The 24,915-nt window shown below is 40.9% G+C and overlaps 1 protein-coding gene across 2 annotated transcripts in view; it reads right to left on the bottom strand.

The window, feature by feature from the left end:
- LOC132890444 (A disintegrin and metalloproteinase with thrombospondin motifs 2-like) overlaps window positions 1-7,886 on the bottom strand; it is a 344,549-nt gene extending 336,663 nt beyond the window's left edge. Inside the window, exons 1-3 of one of the 2 annotated variants that reach the window (XM_060927281.1) lie at window positions 7,064-7,886; window positions 6,878-6,971; window positions 5,122-5,498 (exon numbers count right to left, since the gene is read on the bottom strand). In XM_060927281.1, coding sequence (XP_060783264.1) covers window positions 5,122-5,498; window positions 6,878-6,959 — 459 coding nt within the window. In that variant the 5' untranslated portion in view covers window positions 6,960-6,971; window positions 7,064-7,886. Of the gene's footprint in view, window positions 1-5,121; window positions 5,499-6,877 lie in introns of both variants that reach the window. The other variant, XM_060927282.1, reaches the window with a different exon arrangement.
- Between the last annotated feature and the right edge of the window lie 17,029 nt (window positions 7,887-24,915).

Below are 24,915 nucleotides of genomic sequence, written 5' to 3'. Positions count from 1 at the left end.
AAGCCGTATCTAAACATGATCCAGAAGCGCAGACGTCTTCTCTGGGCCAAGGCTCATTTAAAATGGACTGTGGCAAAGTGGAAAACTGTTCTGTGGTCAGACGAATCAAAATTTGAAGTTCTTTATGGAAATCAGGGACGCCGTGTCATTTGGACTAAAGAGGAGAAGGACGACCCAAGTTGTTATCAGCGCTCAGTTCAGAAGCCTGCATCTCTGATGGTATGGGGTTGCATTAGTGCGTGTGGCATGGGCAGCTTACACATCTGGAAAGACACCATCAATGCTGAAAGGTATATCCAGGTTCTAGAGCAACATATGCTCCCATCCAGACAACGTCTCTTTCAGGGAAGACCTTGCATTTTCCAACATGACAATGCCAAACCACATACTGCATCAATTACAGCATCATGGCTGCGTAGAAGAAGGGTCCGGGTACTGAACTGGCCAGCCTGCAGTCCAGATCTTTCACCCACAGAAAACATTTGGCGCATCATAAAACGGAAGATACGACAAAAAAGACCTAAGACAGTTGAGCAACTAGAATCCTGCATTAGACAAGAATGGGTTAACATTCCTATCCCTAAACTTGAGCAACTTGTCTCCTCAGTCCCCAGACGTTTACAGACTGTTGTAAAGAGAAAAGGGGATGTCTCACAGTGGTAAACATGGCCTTGTCCCAACTTTTTTGAGATGTGTTGTTGTCATGAAATTTAAAATCACCTAATTTTTCTCTTTAAATGATACATTTTCTCAGTTTAAACATTTGATATGTTATCTATGTTCTATTCTGAATAAAATATGGAATTTTGAAACTTCCACATCATTGCATTCCATTTTTATTTACAATTTGTACTTTGTCCCAACTTTTTTGGAATCGGGGTTGTATATATATGCAAGTTAATCAAAGGAATTTTAATTTTGAACCAGTTTGCCATTTTGACAACACATCTAGTCAGCGGGAAAACACTGGGAGTGACGTCATCGGAGTGAAATATTGGGAATTATTATCCATACAGGACACTTTTTCGATGGAATAAAAACATGTGTTCTATTCCCTTCTAGCGGGTTTCATTCATTTGGTTTGATAGCATGCAATATTGTTAGCATATCGCTTATCCTACATTTATTACATCACTCTACCCAATGGAGAATGAGCGTTGAATATGGTTTACGATATTGCATGGTTGTCAAGACAACATGACGTCATACATCGGAGACATAAAACTTCCACACTAGCGAGCAACTGGGACAATTTGTAAATGAACATGGCCACCAGGTTTACTTTGTTAAATAGGGAAGATTTTAAGAGAATTTTGAAAGAGAAAGACACGTTGAACATGCGTTGAAAAGGAATGTGTATGGATAATAATAATAATAATAATAATAATAATAATAATAATAATGACTGGCTTTTTTTCATCTTCGACTTGATCAATATCATGCTAGCTGAATGGAATATATCTGATATGCCATGAAAAAAATCCAGCCAATATTATTTAATTAATAACCTTAACTTCGTCTCGGTTATTATTAATCAATATTCAACTCACCTTCGGCAAATAATTGTTAAATAACAAACTTTTCACATCATAACATGATACAGATCCATATTTCTTTTTCTGGCCTGGCAACAATCCACTTCCATGTGATCAGAATGAGATTTTAGACTTAATCTTTTCTTTATGTATTTTACAATAAACAGCGTTTCTGTAACTTAATATTTGATCGCTTGTTTTTATTTTGCGCTCATTACGAATGCATGGATTAGACTGGAAAATAAATGTTATTCATGAGCTGCTTTTTGTGTTGTTTCTAGATTCCACCTACCACACGAAAGGCTTACTCAGCTTGTTCACTATTAAAGGTTTTATGTAGACCCTTACACCACATGGTTTCCTTTTCATTAAAGCTCCCAATTAGACTGCCTTTAGAAGCCTAACCATCCAAAGAAACCATGGCGGAAAACTCTCTCGTTTTTTTTTTATTTTATATGAGCACTTTGTGTTTTACAACACAGTGCCTTTCTGTCTTTCTCAGTGGGACATACGTTCTGACTCCCAGATCATCTGGCTTTGCGTTTGGTAGGCAGAAAGAAATCTTCCTTCTTGGTTTACAGTTTTAGGGTATATGGGATTTGAGGTTGTATTTTTGGGAAATGTATGTTTTATTTTGAGAAGTGTGTGGATCCAATTGGGAAGAACTCGAAGTAAAGTGTAAAGGGAGCCTTAGACTTGTGAAAATCTCTTATCTCTACTGCACAAACTTGCCAGTCATGGATCTGCTGTCACTTTATTTTCCCATCTCCTCAGAACTCGACGCATCTCTTTTGTTTGCCCTTTAAATTTTGAGCAAAGCTGTCTAATTGGCTGCCATCACTTAAAGGTGGAGTACGAGATTTTTTTCAGGAGTATTTTTTACCATATTGCTTGAAAAGCTCCTCACACCCATGTTGCAAGCAGTACAATAGAAGGTTTGACCCAAAAACGAAATCCAGTCTACAGTGTAAAATAAAGGAAAAACGCCATCAAATCCTATCGAGGTAACCTCAAAATGATTGGATACTGACACGTCAATCAGACTGAAGCCCGCGACCCCCAACGCCCCATCCCCGCCCCTACCCTTGCGCGTACAGTATGTGCAGGGACCACTCCAGCCATTTCAAAGCAACGGATAGATAGCCTACCATACAATGGTGGCCCTGTTTCTACTCGATAGGTAAGATAACATTATGTATTTATTACATTTTCAGGTAGGACAGTGTTGTCGTTTTAACAAGTTACACCCTGGCAGCGAGAGCATAACCGATGATATGGACCACAATGTAGGTTTTGCTAAGTTAGCATGATTTGCAAAGTTAGCTGACACGGATTGTTATACTAACGCGTATAGTCGTATTACGTCCTTGATGGTAGTTTTTCCATGGTATTTATTTCATGCATACAAACGATTTGTTAGCTTAGCTGTATGTGGCACAAACGATAACGCTTATTTATTGTTTTCTTAGTTATGAAGGCATGGCACAAGCCAGTTCGACACCAATGAAGCATGGGTTTTTGAAACCACCTCCTCCTCCCGTATCCACTATTCGTTCGGATTCACTCTCAGGCTCTGACCTGTAAGTACCATTATGTTCACATAAACATGGTTTTGGCAACATGCTTTGGAGGCGCAGGTAGGGAGGGGGGTGGAGACACAAGGGGAGGGGGAGGAGGGGTGGAGACGCGGGGGGTAGGAGCATGGCGAGGGCGGGCGTGTTTCTTTTCAAAATATGGCTTGTGGGAACCGTTATTCCAAAATCTCGTATTCCACCTTTAAAATCATAAATTCAGTTCATGGCTTGAATGTCAGCTAGCCAGAATATGGCAATGCATGTGATGTGAACTGATGACCTTCTGGATGCTCAATATTGTGATTTATACCACAGCGTAGTTAAATATCCATTCTGATTGGCCAGAACAGAAGATGTTTGATTAATTTTCTATAAGTGCAGCTCTGACAATAGTTGGGAAGGTCTTCAGGACAGAGGAATTTCTCAATGACATGACAAGTTGTGTTTTTTTGTCTTATATCAAGAGACATCAAAAGACAGAATAAGAGAGGGTAGTGAGGGAATGACAGTTTTATAGCCGCTTTAAGTGATAACAGAAAATAAAATGTCTCGTGGACGTACAGCATGATATGTTATTTGGTAATAAATTTAAAAGTGCCAAATTGGTGAGATGGAATAGGAATAAAGCACTTTGGGATATGCTGTTATAGGAAACCGACATTTCAGTTTGTGTCATTCATGGCCTAAAGGTTAGAGAAGCAGCTTTGGGATCAAAAGGTTGCCGGTTCAATTCCCTGGACCAGGAGGAAAGCGTGTGTATTGGGGGAGTGAATGGACAGCACCTTCCCCACCATCTATGGACGGAGGATGAAGTATTTTGGTGTGTGTTCACATCCCTGGATGGGTTAAATGCAGAAAAAGAATTTCACTGCGCTCTAAAACTTTGGTCACAATACAGCTCGCGAAGCTTTGCGATGGATTATGGATGAAAATGTGGCGTTTTGGTGACAATATACAGGCGAGCTAAGAGTTGTGGTCACACAGCAGGTGAACGCCTTTGTGCACTCGAATGGCCACGCTCGCTCACAGGACCCAGTCATTATGGGAAACACCTGATGCTGATTTGAGCGCAATCAGCACACGCATATAAGGACACAGAGGGTTTATGAAGTATTATCATTATCACTTTGTTTTTGGTTTTGTTTGTGTAAATGTCACGCCTGCTAATAAACACTCTTCCTGCACTTAGACCCATCTACCGCCGCATACCTGACAGAACACTTGCAAAGTCTCTGTGAAAACAGTGTCCTTATACGTACGTGCTGATTGCACTCAAATCAGCATCACGTGTTCCCCATAACGACTGGGTCCCAAGCACACGCACAACACGCTCCAAAGGATCCCTGAATGTAAATTCACTTTAAGTCTTAGTGAAGGTTAGGCGATGCTGAGCCACTGGGTTGATGAGGCTCCCGTGAGCATCGGGGACATGGATTCGAAACAAATACATCTCAAAAGGCTCAAAGAAGGTTCCACGAGCTTCAGGAAATATTCCTAAAAACATTTGCAAGTATTCGATGCTTAGTTTACTGACGAAAACATCATTGCCACCAAATTTCAATGCATGACATTTTTGGCCACTCATTTTACAGACGGAGACACGCCAAAAAGCAGCTCGTGAAGCTTGGAGAACATTCGCTGTGCATCACATGATTGGTGGCAATGCTACCAGTTTTTCATCGCCAAGTATTCGCAAACCCATCGCGAGCAGTAGTGTGACCGCGGCCTGATGTACATGTGATGAATGAAATCTTTAAAAAATGTTGGTAATGGATTGTTCATTAGCGTTGCAATGTAGTGTTTATCATCCTGGTCAGTGTTTATGATTAGAGTTTTTCATGCTGAAAGTTGTGGGAATTGTGTTGAGGTTCAAGAATAAACATCGTGATGTGCTGAGATTTGGGATAAAACAAGTGACCCTTGGTGATGTAATAGTAATGTGTAAACAGGCACGGATGTCAATATCATCCCAAAACCATCACACTGCGGTATGACGTCACGGTTGCACTCACCAGGCCGTCACAGTTGCTGATGGCCACCAAGGCTCCTTGTATGTCTGTGATGTCGCCCACATACATGCAGTCGGTGTTTAGCACCTCTGAGCGTGTGCCGCCCGGCGTCTGCCACTCCATCTTGGCTCCGGGAGCCACCAGGCGCGTGTTGGGGCGCAGGCGCAGGTGGAATTCCCGGCCGAAGACGGTGACGTTGTAGTAGAGCCTCTCGCCGTCTCCTTGTGGCTCGTCGACCGTTTCCGCCTCTCTTCGCCAGCGCCTACGGAACTGCCCACGTGCTGCGCCCGCCGACACCGCGTGCGACAAGAAGCGGCCGTGCGCGTCGCTCAGCACGGGCCTCACCAGTCCATAGTCCCCCAGCACGTGCTGCAGGGAATCTGCAAGCGCACCCACCCACCCACACACACACACACACACACACAACACACACAGCTTGAACTTTTGTTTTTTTCTTTCAGCACAGAAGTAAATGATCATGATTACAGGACAGCGTGATGATGCACGAGTGCGCGCTGCAGTGTTTATGCAATGACAGCTACTGATTGATGCAACTGATCTAAAGTATTTACATCAAAATGCTGGACCTGAGTTACACTATATCTTTAGACTGTGCATTTTGAGAAATAATAATAAGAAGAAGAAGGGCGGCACGGTGGTGTAGTGGTTAGCACTGTCGCCTCACAGCAAGAAGGTTCTGGGTTCGAGCCCAGCGGCCGGCGAGGGCCTTTCTGTGCGGAGTTTGCATGTTCTCCCCGTGTCCGCGTGGGTTTCCTCCGGGTGCTCCGGTTTCCCCCACAGTCCAAAGACATGCAGGTTAGGTTAACTGGTGACTCTAAATTGAGCGTAGGTGTGAATGTGAGTGTGAATGGTTGTCTGTGTCTATGTGTCAGCCCTGTGATGACCTGGCGACTTGTCCAGGGTGTACCCCGCCTTTCGCCCGTAGTCAGCTGGGATAGGCTCCAGCTTGCCTGCGACCCTGTAGGACAGGATAAAGCGGCTAGAGATAATGGATGGATGATGATAATAATAATAAGAAGAAGAAGAATGTTCCAAACACTCAAAGTAATACACCCGAGACAAGCCTCAAGTCAAAACACTTTCCATGTTTTCTCTCACTGCTCGGTTTCCAAACATTGCCACGTGTCCCGGGTTTTGGGTCTCGAGCCACCTGCTCCACATGCACGGTTTCACCCGGGACTGGAGCGCACCTGCTTTCGGTGCTGTGAGTAATTCTCACTTTCTCTCCGATCTCACACTGAACACTAAAGCGCTGAGGTGATGAGCCACACCTATGGGCAAAAAGTGCAGCTTAGTGGTACCTCAGTGTATCATTTCTCCAGGCTATCAACCTCCTGGATCGCGTACGCACACGCACACACACACAAAACAATCTATGAGACTCAGATGATTCCCCTGCACACTCCGCTCCATCGCGCTCGGTGCGCAGTGCCATGTGGAGACCCGCGCGCATGAAAGCGCATTAAAGCGCATCAGCCCAAACCCGGGGGTGAAAGCGAGCCCTGGCGCGAGCAGAGCGCACAGGAGAGTGATGACACAGCACGCCGGAGTGAGGAAAGTCCTTCTGCACCGAGGTCTGAACAAGTTCACGTGGAGAAGTGGAGCAATGTAGGTTATGCTGCATGGAGCAGGACTCGCCCAGTGCAAGATCAGAGATCATCACCATCATCATCATCATCATGATCATGATCATCCAGGAGGATGTAAAAGTGTGAAGAGGAGATGATAAAGAGCGTACCTAGGCTACTGGCGATGTAGAGGCCGTGGGCGGGCAGCAGCAGCGCGGAGATGAAGATCGGAAACGCGGCGGCGGGATTCATGGCAGCTCCGAACTGCGCAGGTGGGAGAGAGACGGAGTTCAGGATCCGGAGGAGGAAGGAAAGTTACAGCGGAGAGAGAGAGAGAGAGAGAGAGCGCAACTTACTGCACACAGCACCGGAGACGAGGAGAGACTCTACCTCACACTCTCTCACACTCACTCTGTCTCTATCACTCTCCCCCTCTCTCCTTTTCTCTCTTCCTCTCTCTCTCTCTCTCTCTCTCTCACTCACTATCTATCTATCTATCTATCTATCTATCTATCTATCTATCATTTTCTCTCTCTACCTCTCTTCCACTTTCTTACTCTCAGTCTCTCTTTCTCTCTCTCTCTCTCTCTCTCTCTATTTCTTTTTTCTATATCTCTTTCTTTCTCTTAGTTCCTGCATCTATCTATCTATCTATCTATCTATCTATCTATCTATCTATCTATCCTTTTCTCTCTCTCTCGCTTTCATTTTCTCTCTTTCTGTCTCTCATTCTCTCTCTCCCTCTCTCCTTTTCTCTGTCTTAGTGCCTGTCTCATTCTCTTTCTCTCTCTCACACACACTATCTATCTATCTATCTATCTATCTATCTATCTATCTATCTATCTATCATTTTCTCTCTCGCTTGCTTTTATTTTCTCTCTTTCTGTCTGTCTCATTCTCTTTCTCTCTCCCCTTTTCTTTCTCTTAGTGCCTGTCTCATTCTCTCTCTCTCCTTTTTTCTCTCTCTCTCTTCTATATCTCTCTTTCACTCTTTCTCTCTCAGTGCCTGTCTCATTCTCTATCTATCTATCTATCTATCTATCTATCTATCTATCTATCTATCTATCTATCTATCTATCTATCTAATCCTTTTCTCTCTCTCGCTTTCATTTTCTCTCTGTCTCTCATTCTCTCTCTCTCCCTCTCTCGCTCCTTTTCTCTCTCTTAGTGCCTGTCTCATTCTCTCTCTCTCACACTCTATCTATCTATCTATCTATCTATCTATCTATCTATCTATCTATCTATCTATCTATCCTTTTCTCTCTCTTGCTCACTTTTATTTTCTCTTTCTGTGTCTCATTCTCATTCTCTCTCCTTTTAATATCTCTCTCCTTTTAACACACTATCTATCTATCTATCTATCTATCTATCTATCTATCTATCTATCTATCTATCTATCTATCTATCTATCTATCTATCTATCTATCCTTTTCTCTTTCTTTCACTTTCTCTCTCTCTCATTCCTTGACTCCATGGCACACAATTAAACTCGACCAGATTTATTTATTCATCTGGAATAATCCTTCTCCAAGACAAGAGACTGCATGGTTTTCTTCAGGGAAATGTTTTTGTCCTGTGTTTATGTGGACTGAACAGAAACCTGCACAAACTTTCTCCATCACATTCTTACAGAACTTCATTCAGACCAAGAGCGCCCCCTGTGAACTCACCTTTCAATAGCAAGTTCTGGAGTGAGTGTGTGTGTGTGTGGGGGGGGTGTTAGACGCAGACTGGCTGTTATTAGATATCACTGAAACATCAGGATACAAAACATTATAACTACATAATGACCTTAAATGTGAATCTAACTCCGAATAGTAGGCCGATGATCTTACAAGAGATCATAGTCTGGGACATATCAGGTAGATATCAGGCAGGTTTTGGTGGAATACCAAAATGGCAGCCAAGTGCGTATATTTCCCGAAATGTAATAAAAATTGCAAATGTTTCTTCAGTCATTATGTACATTATGTGCTTTATCCTGCTCAGGCTCGTGGTGCATTTGGAGCGTATCCTATAGGAACACTGGAGGGGAGGCGGGAATACCCTCAATGGGATACCAATCCATCTCAGGGCATCATTTCAGAGCACACACACATTCACACACTCATATACAAGATGCAGTTTGGCCTGAGAACCCAGAGGAATCCTACACAGACGCAGGAGACTATGGGAAGCGCCACACAGACACAGTAACCCCAGAGACCCTGGAGCTATGAGACGGCGGTGGTAGGCACTGCACCAGCATGCCACCTTGAATGCATTTGTGTTCCTGTAAAACAACAAAAGAAAATGATCTCACAGTTAAAGGTGCTGTTATCATGAGAGAATATTGGCCAGGATTCATGGAAAAACGATGAATTAAATTTGTTAATTTTCTGAAAATCTTGTACTGACCTGAAAGTTGGGTTTATGTCTGGCGTCACACGTAATCGATGTTTTCAAACAATACATTGTTCAAGAGCGTGAAAACCCATAAATATGAATCTGACAACCATTTTACAATTCAGATTTTATACACAAAGATTTTGTGTACAGTAAGCAAGTAGGACGACTCAGTCATTCTGGGAAAAACTATGGTTTAAAACCGAAAACATTAATTAATTAATTTAAATTTATTATTATTATTATTATTATTATTATTATTATTATTACAGCATGTATTTATTTATACATTTATTGATTTATAAATACATTTTATTTATTTATTTATTTTTTATTTTTTATTATACACAAAAATTTGTGTACAATAAGCAAGTAAGACGCCTCAGTCATTGTGGGGGGAAAAACTATGGCTTGAAACCAAAAACATTATGACATTTATTATTATTATTATGTTTATTACGGCGGCACGGTGGTGTAGTGGTTAGCGCTGTCGCCTCACAGCAAGAAGGTCCAGGTTCGAGCCCCGTGGCCGGCGAGGGCCTTTCTGTGTGGAGTTTGCATGTTCTCCCCGTGTCCGCGTGGGTTTCCTCCGGGTGCTCCGGTTTCCCCCACAGTCCAAAGACATGCAGGTTAGGTTAACTGGTGGCTCTAAATTGACCGTAGGTGTGAATATGAGTGTGAATGGTTGTCTGTGTCTATGTGTCAGCCCTGTGATGACCTGGCGACTTGTCCAGGGTGTACCCCGCCTTTCGCCCGTAGTCAGCTGGGATAGGCTCCAGCTTGCCTGCGACCCTGTAGAACAGGATAAAGCGGCTAGAGATAATGAGATGAGATGTTTATTACTTTATTTATTTGTAAAGACATTATACATATTTATTTATTTATTTATAACTGTACACAAAAATTTGTGTACAGTTAGGAAGTAAGACGCCCCAGTCAGCCCGGGAAAAAACAATGGTTTGAAACCAAAACATTAAGACATTTATTTGTTTGTTTATTGATTGATTGATTGATTACTATTATATTTTTCGCAGACTTTCTATTACATATTGAAATTAACCAAAAATCAGTTGGGGGAGGGAAAAAAAAACTATGCAGGTCCACGATACGACCAAAAGATTGTGGACACCTGCTCACCACACCCATATGTGGTTCCTCCCCAAACTGTTTATAATGCCACAAATCTGGAAGCACACAATTGTACAGGATGCCTTTGTATACTTTAACATTGCAATTTCCCTTCACTGGAGCTAAGAGACCCAAGCAGGATGGCATTTTACTTGCTAAGATGTCATTCTTTGCAGTCTTCTTCTTCTATGAGGCGACAGTGCTAACCACTACACCACTGTACTGCCTCATGTTGTTCTTTGCGGTGCAGTGCGGAATAAGCACCTGCTCTGTTGTGGTTTATTAGTACACCCTTTCTAGAGAAAAGAGCATTGGAACTCAACAAACATGTGAATGAAAGGTTCTGAGATCAAACTGAGGCCTGGTCAAGAACTAACATGCCCTTGAACATAATTATTATCTACAGTGGTGCTTGAAAGTTTGTGAACCCTTTACAATTTTCTATATTTCTGCATAAATATGACCTAAAACATCATCAGATTTTCACACAAGTCCTAAAAGTAGATAAAGAGAACCCAGTTAAACAAATGAGACAAAAATATTATACTTGGTCATTTATTTATTGAGGAAAATGATCCAATATTACATATCTGTGAGTGGCAAAAGTATGTGAACCTCTAGGATTAACAGTTAATTTGAAGGTGAAATTAGAGTCAGGTGTTTTCAATCAATGGGATGACAATCAGGTGTGAGTGGGCGCCCTGTTTTATTTAAAGAACAGGGATCTATCAAAGTCTGATCTTCACAACACATGTTTGTGGAAGTGTATCATGGCACGAACAAAGGAGATTTCTGAGGACCTCAGAAAAAGCGTTGTTGATGCTCATCAGGCTGGAAAAGGTTACAAAACCATCTCTAAAGAGTTTGGACTCCACCAATCCACAGTCAGACAGACTGTGTACAAATGGAGGAAATTCAAGACCACTGTTACCCTCCCCAGGAGTGGTTGACCAACAAAGATCACTCCAAGAGCAAGGCGTGTAATAGTTGGCGAGGTCACAAAGGACCCCAGGGTAACTTCTAAGCAACTGAAGGCCTCTCTCACATTGGCTAATGTTAATGTTCATGAGTCCACCATCAGGAGAACACTGAACAACAATGGTGTGCATGGCAGGGTTGCAAGGAGAAAGCCACTGCTCTCCAAAAAGAACATTGCTGCTCGTCTGCAGTTTGCTAAAGATCACTTGGACAAGCCAGAAGGCTATTAGATAAATGTTTTGTGGATGGATGAGACCAAAATAGAACTTTTTGGTTTAAATGAGAAGCGTTATGTTTGGAGAAAGGAAAACACTGCATTCCAGCATAAGAACCTTATACCATCTGTGAAACATGGTGGTGGTAGTATCATGGTTTGGGCCTGTTTTGGTGCATCTGGGCGAGGACGGCATGCCATCATTGATGGAACAATGAATTCTGAATTATACAAGTGAATTCTAAAGGAAAATGTCAGGACATCTGTCCATGAACTGAATCTCAAGAGAAGGTGGGTCATGCAGCAAGACAACGACCCTAAGCACACAAGTCGTTCTACCAAAGAATGGTTAAAGAAGAATAAAGTTCATGTTTTGGAATGGCCAAGTCAAAGTCCAGACCTTAATCCAATGGAAATGTTGTGGAAGGACCTGAAGCGAGCAGTTCATGTGAGGAAACCCACCAACATCCCAGAGTTGAAGCTGTTCTGTACGGAGGAACGGCCTAAAATTCCTTCAAGCCGGTGTGCAGGACTGATCAACAGTTACCGCAAACGTTTAGTTGCAGTTATTGCTGCACAAGGGGGTCACACCAGATACTGAAAGCAAAGGTTCACATACTTTTGCCACTCACAGATATGTAATATTGGATCATTTTCCTCAATAAATAAATGACCAAGTATAATATTTTTGTCTCATTTGTTTAACTGGGTTCTCTTTATCTACTTTTAGGACTTGTGTGAAAATCTGATGATGTTTTAGGTCATATTTATGCAGAAATATAGAAAATTCTAAAGGGTTCACAAACTTTCAAGCACCACTGTACCTATACCGGAGCTCTATGCTTAGACTAATGATATTCTACAGTGCCTTGAAAAAGTATTCATACCCCTTGAACTTTTTCACATTTTTCCACCTTACAACCACGAACTTAAAAGTTTTTTATTGAGATTTTATGTGATAGACCAACACAGAGTAGCACATAATTGTGAAGTGAAATGAAAATGATAAATGGTCTTCAAAATTTTAAACAAATAAAAATCTGAAAAATGTGATGTGCATTAGTATTCAGCCCCCCTGCGTCAATACTTTGTAGAGACACCTTTTGCTGCAATTACAGCTGCAAGTCTTTTGTGGTATGTCTCTACCAGCACATCTAGACACTGAAATTTTTGCCCATTCTTCTTTGCAAAATAGCTCAAGCTCAGCCAGATTGGATGGAGAGCGTCTGTGAACAGCAATTTTCAAGTCTTGCCACAGATGCTCAATGGGATTTACAGTGGGGCAAAAAAGTATTTAGTCAGTCACCAATTGTGCAAGTTCTCCCACTTAAAAAGATGAGAGAGGCCTGTAATTTTCATCATAGGTATACCTCAACTATGAGAGACAAAATGAGAAAAAAAAATCCAGAAAATCACATTGTCTGATTTTTAAAGAATTTATTTGCAAATTATGGTGGAAAATAAGTATTTGGTCAATAACAAAAGTTCATCTCAATACTTTGTTATATACCCTTTGTTGGCAATGTCAGAGGTCAAACGTTTTCTGTACTGTAAGTCTTCACAAGGTTTTCACACACTGTTGCTGGTATTTTGGCCCATTCCTCCATGCAGATCTCCTCTAGAGCAGTGATGTTTTGGGGCTGTCGCTGGGCAACACGGACTTTCAACTCCCTCCAAAGATTTTCTATGGGGTTGAGATCTGGAGACTGGCTAGGCCACTCCAGGACCTTGAAATGCTTCTTACGAAGCCACTCCTTCGTTGCCCGGGCGGTGTGTTTGGGATCATTGTCATGCTGAAAGACCCAGCCACGTTTCATCTTCAATGCCCTTGCTGATGGAAGGAGGTTTTCACTCAAAATCTCACGATATATGCCCCCATTCATTCTTTCCTTTACACGGATCAGTCGTCCTGGTCCCTTTGCAGAAAAACAGCTCCAAAGCATGATGTTTCCACCTCCATGCTTCACAGTAGGTATGATGTTCTTTGGATGCAACTCAGCATTCTTTCTCCTCCAAACATGACAAGTTGAGTTTTTACCAAAAAGTTCTATTTTGGTTTCATCTGACCATGACATTCTCCCAATCCTCTTCTGGATCATCCAAATGCTCTCTAGCAAACTTCAGACGGGCCTGGACATGTACTAGCTTAAGCAGGGGGACACGTCTGGCACTGCAGGATTTGAGTCCCTGGCGGCGTAGTGTGTTACTGATGGTAGCCTTTGTTACTTTGGTCCCAGCTCTCTGCAGGTCATTCACTAGGTCCCCCCATGTGGTTCTGGGATTTTTGCTCACCGTTCTTGTGATCATTTTGACCCCACGGGGTGAGATCTTGCGTGGAGCCCCAGATCGAGGGAGATTATCAGTGGTCTTGTATGTCTTCCATTTTCTAATAATTGCTCCCACAGTTGATTTCTTCACACCAAGCTGTTTACGTATTGCAGATTCAGTCTTCCCAGCCTGGTGCGGGTCTACAATTTTGTTTCTGGTGTCCTTTGACAGCTCTTTGGTCTTGGCCATAGTGGAGTTTGGAGTGTGACTGTTTGAGGTTGTGGACAGGTGTCTTTTATACTGATAACGAGTTCAAACAGGTGCCATTAATACAGGTAACGAGTGGAGGACAGAGGAGCCTCTTAAAGAAGAAGTTACAGGTCTGTGAGAGCCAGAAATCTTACTTGTTTGTAGGTGACCAAATACTTATTTTACCGAGGAATTCATTAAAAATCCTACAATGTGATTTCCTGGATTCTTTCCCCTCATTCTGTCTCTCATAGTTGAAGTGTACCTATGATGAAAATTACAGGCCTCTCTCATCTTTTTAAGTGGGAGAACTTGCACAATTGGTGGCTGACTAAATAGTTTTTTGCCTCACTGTAGGTCTGGACTTTGACTGGGCCATTCTAACACATGAATATTCTTTGATCTAAACCATTCCATTGTAGCTCTGGCTGTATGTTTAGGGTCATTGTCTTGCTGGAAGGTGAATCTCCTTCCCAGTCTCAAGTCTTTTGCAGCCTCCAACAGGTTTTCTTCCAGGATTGCCCTGTATTTAGCTCCATCCATCTTCCCATCAACTCTGACCAGCTTCCCTGTCCCTGCTGAAGAAAAGCATCCCCATAGCATGATGCTGCCACCACCATGTTTCACAGTGGGGATGGTGTGTGCAGGGTGATGAGCAGTGTTAGTTTTCTGCCACACATAGCGCTTTGCATTTAGACCAAAAAGTTCAACTTTGGTCTCATCTGACAAAAGCACCTTCTTCCACATGTTTGCTGTGTCCCATACATGGCTTCTAGCAAACTGCAAACGGGACTTCTTATGCCTGTCTTTCAACAATGGCTTTCTTCTTGCCACTCTTCCAAAAAGGCCAGATTTGTGGAGTGTACGACTTATAGTTGTCCTGTGCACAGATTCTCCCACCTGAGCTGTGGATTTCTGCAGCTCCTCCAGAGTGATCATGGGCCTCTTGGCTGCTTCTCTGACCAGTGCTTTCCTTGCTCGCTCTGTCAGTTTAGGTGGACAGCCATGTCTTGGTACAGTAGGTTTGCAGTTGTGCCATACTTTTTCCATTTTTGAATGATGGATTGAACAGTGCTTTTTGAGATGTTCAGAGCTTGGGATATTTTTTTTTATAACCTAACCCTGCTTTAAACTTCTCCAGAACTTTATCCCTGACCTGTCTGGTGAGTTCTTTGGTCTTCATGATGCTGTTTGTTCTTCAGTGTTCTCTAACAAACCACTGAGGCCTTCACAGAACAAGTGTATTTATGCTGAGAGTAAATTACACACAGTAGGACTCTATTAACTAATTAGATGACTTCTGAAGGCAATTGATTGCACTGGATTGTATTTAGAGGTATCAGAGTACAGGGGGCTGAATACTAATGCACAGCACATTTTTCAGATTTTTATTTGTTTAAAATTTTGAAGACCATTTATCATTTTCATTTCACTTCACAATTATGTGCTACTCTGTGTTGGTCTATCACATAAAATCTTAATAAAAACTTTTAAGTCCGTGGTTGTAAGGCGGAAAAATGTGAAAAAGAAGTTCAAGGGGTATGAATACTTTTTCAAGGCACTGTATCTGAGATGGATGTGTTTAGATAAAATTATCCGCCAACTTCTACTGAGTAACTTCTACTCACATTAATCAGACTAATATAATGCTTACTCGTGCTATGATTACAGTATAAATTAAAAAATATATATAAGACTTAATTTGAACGCATATTTGTGCTTTTTCTCCTGCACCAATGCAACAGATTAACCCTTTCTATTACGTGTGCAGCTGCATGGTGCATGTACTGGATAATATTCTGTTCATTTTCTGTCTATCACTCTTACCGATCGTACAGATAGCTTTGTAATAAATCCCATCGTCTCTTGCTATCTGATTTATGTTCACAGCATGTGTGCAGCCGGCCGCCTCCTGTTCCCCTCCGTTACCATGGCAATACCAAGCCCTGTACCTGGAAAAGTACACTTCTGTACACACAGGGATTTTTATATCCACACCTTCAAACTACAAAATAATGCTTACCTTTTCTCTCACTACCAAGGATATGCATGGTCAGAATTTGAGTGGATTATTTTCCCGTCATAGCAAACCCCATTATGTGTTGTTTTGTACACAACAGCAGCTTTGAAATGAAACCACAGGTTTATATTAATGCACTCTTTTCTAATATTGTTTAAATAGGAACATTCAACACAGAGAGACATTTCACAACAAGAAACGGTTAAAAAGTATGACGTGTAGTGCTTTAAGAAATTTTAAAAAATCATGATTCTTGGTAAATTGCTGTCATCTAAGAGGAATAAAAGACCTGAGGATGTGCTGTTATAGAAAATAACCAGCAGAGTAAGAACCATAGCACTGCTTCATGTTGGGCCACATCACACCATCATGTTGTTGATTGTTATCTTCACCAACTTTGTTGGAGGAGGTTATGCTTTCACCTCCAATTGTTTGCCTGTTTCCAACATAATTCAAAAAGTAGTGAATGGATTTCCACACATACAGAGTTGTATCAAAATCTAATCAATTGTTCCTTGGCCCATGGCTCACCTTTCCTCCAAATTTCATCAAAATCTGTTAACTACTTTTGGAGTTACGTTGGTAATAGACAAAAAAAAATCCTGGATCCACAAACATATCTGGATCCTGGATCCACATACATTTCTGGATTTGCATCAAAATCTACTGAAATGTTCCTTGGCCCATGGCTCACAAACATATCTGGATCCTGGATCCACATACATTTCCGGATTTGCATCAAAATCTACTTAAATGTTCCTTGGCCCATGGCTCACCTTTCCTCCAAATTTCATCAAAATCCATTCACTGCTTTTTGAGTTACGTTGGGAAAAGGCAAAAAAAAACCTGGATTGGCATACATATCTGGATCCTGGGTCCACATACATTTCCGGACTTGCATCAAAATCTACTGAAGTGTTCTTTTGCCTATGGCTCACCTTTCCTCCAAATTTCATCAAAATCTGTTCACTGCTTTTTGAGTTAAGTTGGGAAAAGGCAAAAAAAAAAAAAATCCCGGACTGGCATATGTCTGGATCCTGGGTCCACAAACATATCCAGATTTGCATCAAAATCTACTGAAATTTTCCTTGGCCCATGGCTCACCTTTCCCCCAAATTTCATGAAAATCTGTTCATTACTTTTTGAGTTACATTGGGAACAGGCAAAAAAAAAAAAAAAAAAATATATATATATATATATATATATATATATATATATATATATATATATATATATATATATATATACATACATATATATATATATATATATATATATATATATACATACATATATATATATATATATATATATATATATATATATATATATATACACACACATACTGGATTGGCATATATATCCTAGATCCTTAGTCTGGTTAACACCAGACCATATCACAAGTGAAATATGGTCTGGAATCCGCCTATTGAATTTCTCGTAGGGGAGGTGTGGTTTACGATTGTCAACGGCCGTTTATTGGACGTTGCGAATGTCTATCATTTGGCGTATACGTAGCCCATGACCAATCATGGCAGTTGTACCCGGTGACGTAGTTAGAGCGACGAAGAGGTGAAGAAAGACTGTAACGCCAAACGCTGTTCTTTTTTTAAAACAAACTTTCGCTCTAAACTATTCAGAACAGTGTCTAAAGCTTGATCGAAAGTTTGGTTCGTATCGCTCGCCGCCATGTTAAATGTGATCCGTAAACAGTCCCAAATAAACTACAAGCTTCCGTTTGTTGAGTAGTATGCGTCACCGTCTTTCCACCCTCCCCACTCTCTGATTGGCTCCCTAACTCAGGCGAGCCTTTAGACCATAGTTTCCATGCTGTCTTTTCAGATCGGAACGATTGTGCAAAGCAGCATGGGATTTCCCAGGCTACTAGATCCTGGGTCCACAAACATATCTGGATTTGCATCAAAATCCAACCAATTGCTCCTTGGCCCATGGCTCACCTTTCCCCCAGATTTCATCAAAATCCATTCACTACTTTTTGAGTTATGTTGGGAAAAGTCTCACAAATGGAGGCAAAAACACAACTTCCTCCAACAAAGTTGACTTCTACCTCAGAAACATCATGAAGGCTGTTGGGTTTTGTGTGCAAAAAAAAAAAGAAAAAAAGAACTGTGACAGTCAGAGTCTCTAGAAGATCTGAGGCAGACTCTCCAAGATGCTCAGTAAAACCTAGCAGCCATTAGTTATCATTTCCTTATAAAACTGCACAAAGTGTACCTGCGACTCCTGATGCATTAAAGCATGACTGGATAATTGCATAAATCTGCAGGTTTTCCTGTTAAACTCTTCAGTGAGTGGATGCAGTGGATGCAGTATATACTTCTTTTTCTGCTTTCTGTCACTTTTTCACACCTAATGTTTCCAGAAGGGACACTTTTGTGGAGGTCAGCAGGAACGGTGTGCCATGTGTGGGGTCAAACACATGGCAACCATTTTTTTGCATGAATTAGCATAACTGATGAGCAGAGGGACGGACTTTAATTGTGCACTTGAAAGGTTAGATTCCAAAGCACAAGGTTCGGAGGCATCAGGTCAGAATGAATGATGCATTTATTAATTATTTATCTGCATCAGTCTGGAGCTGGATGTACACATAGAATGATGAACACATGAACAAAAACAGGCGAAGGTTTTATGTTAAATGTCAAGTCTGAATTCTGCTTTATGGGGAAACTGTAAAAATATTACACTTTTTTTTTTATTTCTAGTAAATATAAAGGCCCAAATATCAGACAGATATACCTGTGTTCTGCTGCGTTCCCCTCCTTGTGATGTTACAGCAATGCTTGCGATTGTCATCTTTTTTGATTTTAGAAAAAGTAGCACGTTTTTGACCTTGATCTGTGTCCAAATGGTCATACTTTTTGACAACTTAAATCTCCATGGCAACTCCTGGAGCTGAGCAGCAACGCAGGACGCACAGGACAGATGTGGACGCGGCTCTCATACCTCGAGTGACCAGGAAGGGTCATGATCCTGAATGAACCATGCAATTATCCAAATTTTGGCTTGGAAGCAGGAAAACACACTGGCCACTCCGGGACATTCCTACACAACCCATTGGAGAGACGCATGACTGGAATGGATTTTTTTGGGGGGGTTGTTTGTTTGTTTGTTGGGGTTTTTTGTCAAGCAAGATCAGTCTGCATTCTAAATATCAGTAACTGTATTTATATGTGTGTGAGTTTGTGTGACGGGTGAAAATATTTCCCATAATCCTGATTTCAGTTCATTATACACGCTGTCTGACACCAGTTTGAAATTGGTGGGTTTTTTTAATATATCCTTGAGAGAAATTTCGATATTTTTCTTGCTTCTGCAGAAGTATGAGTAGATCACACGGTATTTTTTTATGTTTAAAGGCTCAATTAGGGATGACTATAAAACGAAGGGTTGCTTTAAAGTGCTGATGACATGAACATGACTCTATGCAATTTCTTAAATAAACTATACAACATGGCAAACATGTTAGATTTCTGTTATAATTACGTGAAAAGAAGTGTTGTTACGTGAATATCCAATTTTTAATTGCACAGCGCAAGAAAACTGGGTCCGTGGCTCGCGGCCATGTTGTGACGTCAGCGGAAGAACACGCTGCGGTTCACTGGCTGTTCTACTCAATGGAAATGGCGCATGAAAACGCCGGTGAACTCTCTCGTGCTAGCTCTTCAACAACCAAATACTGGTACTTTAAGCAGTGATCATGATGGCATGATTTTATCTGATTTTAAATAAATGAGATTGATAATATTGTGAATGTTCACAACTAGTACATACAAACTCTGCAGCTTCTGATTCAGCAGCTGCGTCATACTCCGCAAAAACATCAGCAAGAACCTACAATATAAATGGAAATGCAATACACTAAGCTCAAATGACTTTTGGAAAGTATAATTTCTAAATTTTTTCTACATATTCTTGAAGTCGGTCATCGGGGTACTTGCTACCGTTCCCTAACAACGCATGGCAAAGGGTAAAGTGTAGTGTTGCTATGAGTACTTGCTGAAGCCTCCGGTGGAAGATCCTCGATGTGCTGATAAGACATACAGTTCTATATAACACACAAGTGTCACGATAATCACAAAACAGATGCAAATTGTTAAAATACCTCATTTTTAAGCAATCATGTGTTGATCTCTTCCGAATAGAATCTATGATAGCCTACCCTCTTTACCCTCTGCCTCTCGTTGCTAGGCGGCAGTTACATGAAAGCCGCAAGCTTTCACAAGCAAATACATGACTGATATCACGCCGACTTTATGATTACATTTATGATTATCATGAATATGTACTCTATGATGTGTACTCTATGAGCGCTCTGGAGTGAGTCACTTCCAAGATGGCCGCGCAGACCGCATGGTTACTATTTTTAGCATCATGTCGGAGCACTCTATAGCTCTACGTACCTTTATCTTATGTCGTTTCTCAACACATGTTCTGACAGTTGGACTGTCTTTGGAGGAGTCGCCTTGTCCCAGGGGACTGCTGGATCCGGCATAGCTACTAGTAGACCCCCTCCGGAATACTGTAGGCACTGCTGATGGTAGCAGCACACGTTTGTGCTGAACTGAACACCCAAGAGATTCCTTTAAGCTGGGAAGGGTGTCAAAACAATCCAAATCGAAGTGTTCAGAGCACAGGACGGATGTTGGTGAGGGCTCCCACTTGTCACGAGTGCGCCTGACTTGCCTCACCCACTTCGCATGCAGCTCAGGATCTCTGGGAAACTTGAATAAACTTACCCCATCCTTGTGGGTTTTGGAGCAAAAGCCGGCAACGCAACGCGAAGGCATAATAACTATATATAACTATATATAACTATATATATATAATGTATAATAATGTATAATAAAAATACTAATAATGATAAACTGAACACCTGCCGCATCAACAACAAACTGGTAAGTTAGGAGGAAGGTTCTTTCGCTGACGTCATATAGCTCCTCCTCCTCTTTCGTCTCCTGGGTGCTGCAGCCCCGTCAAATTTGCCCAAATAGCCGCGTTTTTTATCATAACTTGTAAAACAGGCGCCTTCATGAATTAATATATGGATCATCGGGAATTACTTTTTATGTTATAAAACATCGCCAAAGATGTCAAAAACGTGTCATCAGCACTTTAAGCAACCAGAAAGGTGTTAAAATGACTGGCTTTAACCAAAGTACACAAGTGCAAGTACATTTACCGTACAACACTTTCCATTAGCAAATTAGCAGAATCAACAATAAATACAGTGTGAATATATACAGTAACACCAGTAACGCTAGAGAGCAGAATCCAGTCAATTCAGAGACACTTCAGTTTTGTCTCATAGCACCACAGCAACTATTTTTTCATGCTAGCTAACAGACATATTAGAAAAAATCTCAACTTTTTTTAATCAATTTTAAATATCAAAGCAAAGTTTATAAGATAAAGTGTTTATGTCTTATGTGTATGTATAATATTATCACTTTTGACTATTGTCAATTATTCTATCCATATTCACTGGATATGAGCAATCGTGAGCTCTGATTGGCTACTCTACTACTAGGCTATCAGCTCATATACCATGAGTAGAGAAAAACAAAATGGTGAAGCGTGTTGCTGAACCAACTGAGGATGAAATAAAAACTCTACTTGAAAACAAAACCCCAAAAAACACACACACACAAAAAAACCATGGAATAAAAGTATTTGATGGTAAGAACATCTTTTTTGTTTTTCAAGAATTATTATTATTATTGCATTTTTCACAAATTGCTCCTGTCATTTCGCCGGTTTGTTTACATTCTAAGCGGAAATGATTTTGTCTGATGTTTTGTATAAAGTTTTTATTTATCGAATTTGCAAGAAATAAAAATAAAAATGCTCTGTTTCTCAAAATCAAGTGAATATGGATAGAATAAAACAGTTATTCTACTCAATCTCATCGTGCACTTGGTGCTATGTGCCTCGTAGACTATCAGCTCATGTACGACTTGATTTCATGGAATAACTGTTAAATGTATCTCATATTTCTCATTATATGATAATAAAATAAACACACTATCATTAAGAATTTGTTATTTACAGAACAGATACATCATAGAATAGTTCTAAAAGCTGTAATGGTTCTTCTCCAGAAGTGTTTTATTCCTCTTATACCACAGCAATTTTTCAACAATTAAAATTAGCATTTTTTAATAAACATGTCGTAAATTCAATCCTGTTATACAGTAGTTATGTTTACTGTTGTGGAACATCATGAAACAAGTTCATTCCTGTTATCACTTATGCTAGAGCAATTACAAATAGTTCATCTCTCTACAGCTTCACTTCTTTCTCTCTTGAAAAAAAAACCCCAGAGCGTGTCATAGGGCGGCATGGTGGTGTAGTGGTTAGCACTGTCACCTCACAGCAAGAAGGTCCTAGGTTCAAGCCCAGTGGCCAGCGAGGGCCTTTCTGTGTGGAGTTTGCATGTTCTCCCCATGTCTGCGTGGGTTTCCTCTGGGTGCTCCGGTTTCCCCCACAGTCCAAAGACATGCAAGTTAGGCTAATCGGTGGCCCTGCGATAACCTGGCGACTTGTCCAGGTTGTACCCCACCTCTCACCCATAGTCAGCTGGGATAGGCTCCAGCTTGCCTGTGACCCTGTAGAACAGGATAAGCGGCTACAGATAATGGATGGATGGATGGATGGATGGATGGATGGATGGATGGATGGATGGAAGAGCTTGTCATGTTACCAAAAATCCCCAAAGCACAAAAAGTCCTGTGGCAAAAAAAAAACCCACTTAATGTTACAGCGTTACCTCTGACTGTTGCAAATCTGACACTGGAGACTCCTTCCAAAAATGCAAAGTAAACAACTGTCCACAATAATTAGATATTATTTCCTTAATAACATGTTTAAACAAAATGCATTTTTCTTAGCCATGTAAGCCATGAGGCATTACTATAGAAACAATTACAGTACATATTAATATAAACCTGTGATTTGCCACACTACTGTCAGAGCTGCTGTTATGGAAAGTTAATCAAAAACCTTCTGACTAATCAGGTTTGAGCATAAATTCAACTTGAAGGTAACACAGTAGAGGGCATAGCTCCACTAAATGACATATCAACATCAAAATCAAATCACTTGAACCAAGGATAATATTAAAGTTGGACACCAAATTTCATCCAAATCCGTTTAGTACTTTTTGAGTTACTTTGGGGGCGGCACGGTGGTGTAGTGGTTAGCGCTGTCGCCTCACAGCAAGAAGGTCCGGGTTTGAGCCCTGTGGCCGGCGAGGACCTTTCTGTACAGAGTTTGCATGTTGTCCACGTGGGTTTCCTCCGGGTGCTCCGGTTTCCCCCACAGTCCAAAGACATGCAGGTTAGGTTAACTGGTGACTCTAAATTGACCGTGAGTGTGAATGGTTGTCTGTGTCTATGTGTCAGCTCTGTGATGACCTGGTGACTTATCCAGGGTGTACCCCACCTCTCGCCCATAGTCAGCTGGGATAGGATCCAGCTTGCCTGCGACCCTGTAGAACAGGATAAAGTGGCTAGAGATAATGAGATGAGTTACGTTGGGAACAGGCAAAAAAAAAAATTTCCTGGATCCACATACATATCTGGATTTGCATCAAAATCTAACCAATGGTTCCATGGGCCATGGCCCAAATTTCATCAAACTCCATTCACTACTTTTTGAGTTATGTTGGGAAGAGCCAAAAAACAATCCTGGATCTGCATACATATCTGGATTTGGATCAAAATCTAATTAATGGTTCCTTGGCCCATGGCCCATCTTTCCTCCAAATTTCATCAAACTCCATTTGCTACTTTTTGAGTTATGTTGGGAAGAGCCAAAAAAATTCTGGATCTGCATACATATCTGGATCCTGGTTCCACATACATATCCGGATTTGGATCAAAATCTATTGCATTATTCCTTGGCCCATGGCCCACCTTTCCTCCAAATTTCATCAAGATCCATTCACTACTTTTGGAGTTATGCTGGGAAAAGCCAAAAAAATCCTGGATCTGCATACATATCTGGATCTTGGTTCCATATACATATCCGGATTTGGATCAAAATCAAATCAAAGGTTCCTTGGCCCATGGCCCACCTTTCCTCCAAATTTCATCCAAATCCATTCACTACTTTTGGAGTTATGTTGGGAAGAGAAAAACAAACAAACCAACTAAAACAAATAGAGGTGAAAACACAACCTCCTCCAACAAAGTTGTTGGAAGTAACAACGCTGTGGTATAAAAGTCACAAATCCAGTGGAGATACCATTCAAATAAAGTTCTACCAAAATACTTTCACTCAATATAACATGTTTATTTAATAGGCAGTAGATGTTTTGTGTTTTCATTTCTTATGCCGCAAGCCTTGAACTATATTTTTTTTTATAAAAGGTTATACTGTATTAGGATTTTCTGACAAAAGCACTAATCCAGTAAGAGGTCAAAAAGCTAAATGCTTCAACACTACAGGTTCAGGAATGCACACTAAAACACATTTATAAAAACACATATACGCCGAGAGCATCTTCTCTATTCGGACTCTCGACACAAATTCACTCCAGCAGGAATGCTGAAAAGATGAAAAACATCCTTTCAGTGCGTAAAAGCGATAGCCTCGAGGTGAGTAAATTACTGCGACTGAATAAAAGCCTCCTGAGAAACGCTGTAATGGATTGAAGACATCCCTTTATACAGGATAGTCATTTCATCTCCTGCGTCTGTAGTAATCAAGTCAAATCGACTCGAGTCAAATTGACAGTTACAGATGTGTTCTGGGGGAAAAAAGATTAAAAAGCTCAAATTACAACCTGAAATATATATATTTAATCAGAGTATTTTAGGGAAGTCTATTACTTTAAATGGCTCTGGTTCATCATACTGGAAAAATTGTAGTGTCTCTCAAAGAGGAGGTTAAATGGATTCCTCTGTACTTTTCTGAATAATAATCAAATCGTTGATTGTGAG

The sequence above is a fragment of the Neoarius graeffei genome, chromosome 8 (assembly GCF_027579695.1).
Source record: "Neoarius graeffei isolate fNeoGra1 chromosome 8, fNeoGra1.pri, whole genome shotgun sequence".
NCBI lineage: Eukaryota > Metazoa > Chordata > Actinopteri > Siluriformes > Ariidae > Neoarius > Neoarius graeffei.
Note: the sequence above shows the minus strand (reverse complement) of the source record. Positions and strands in the feature narration are given on the sequence as shown.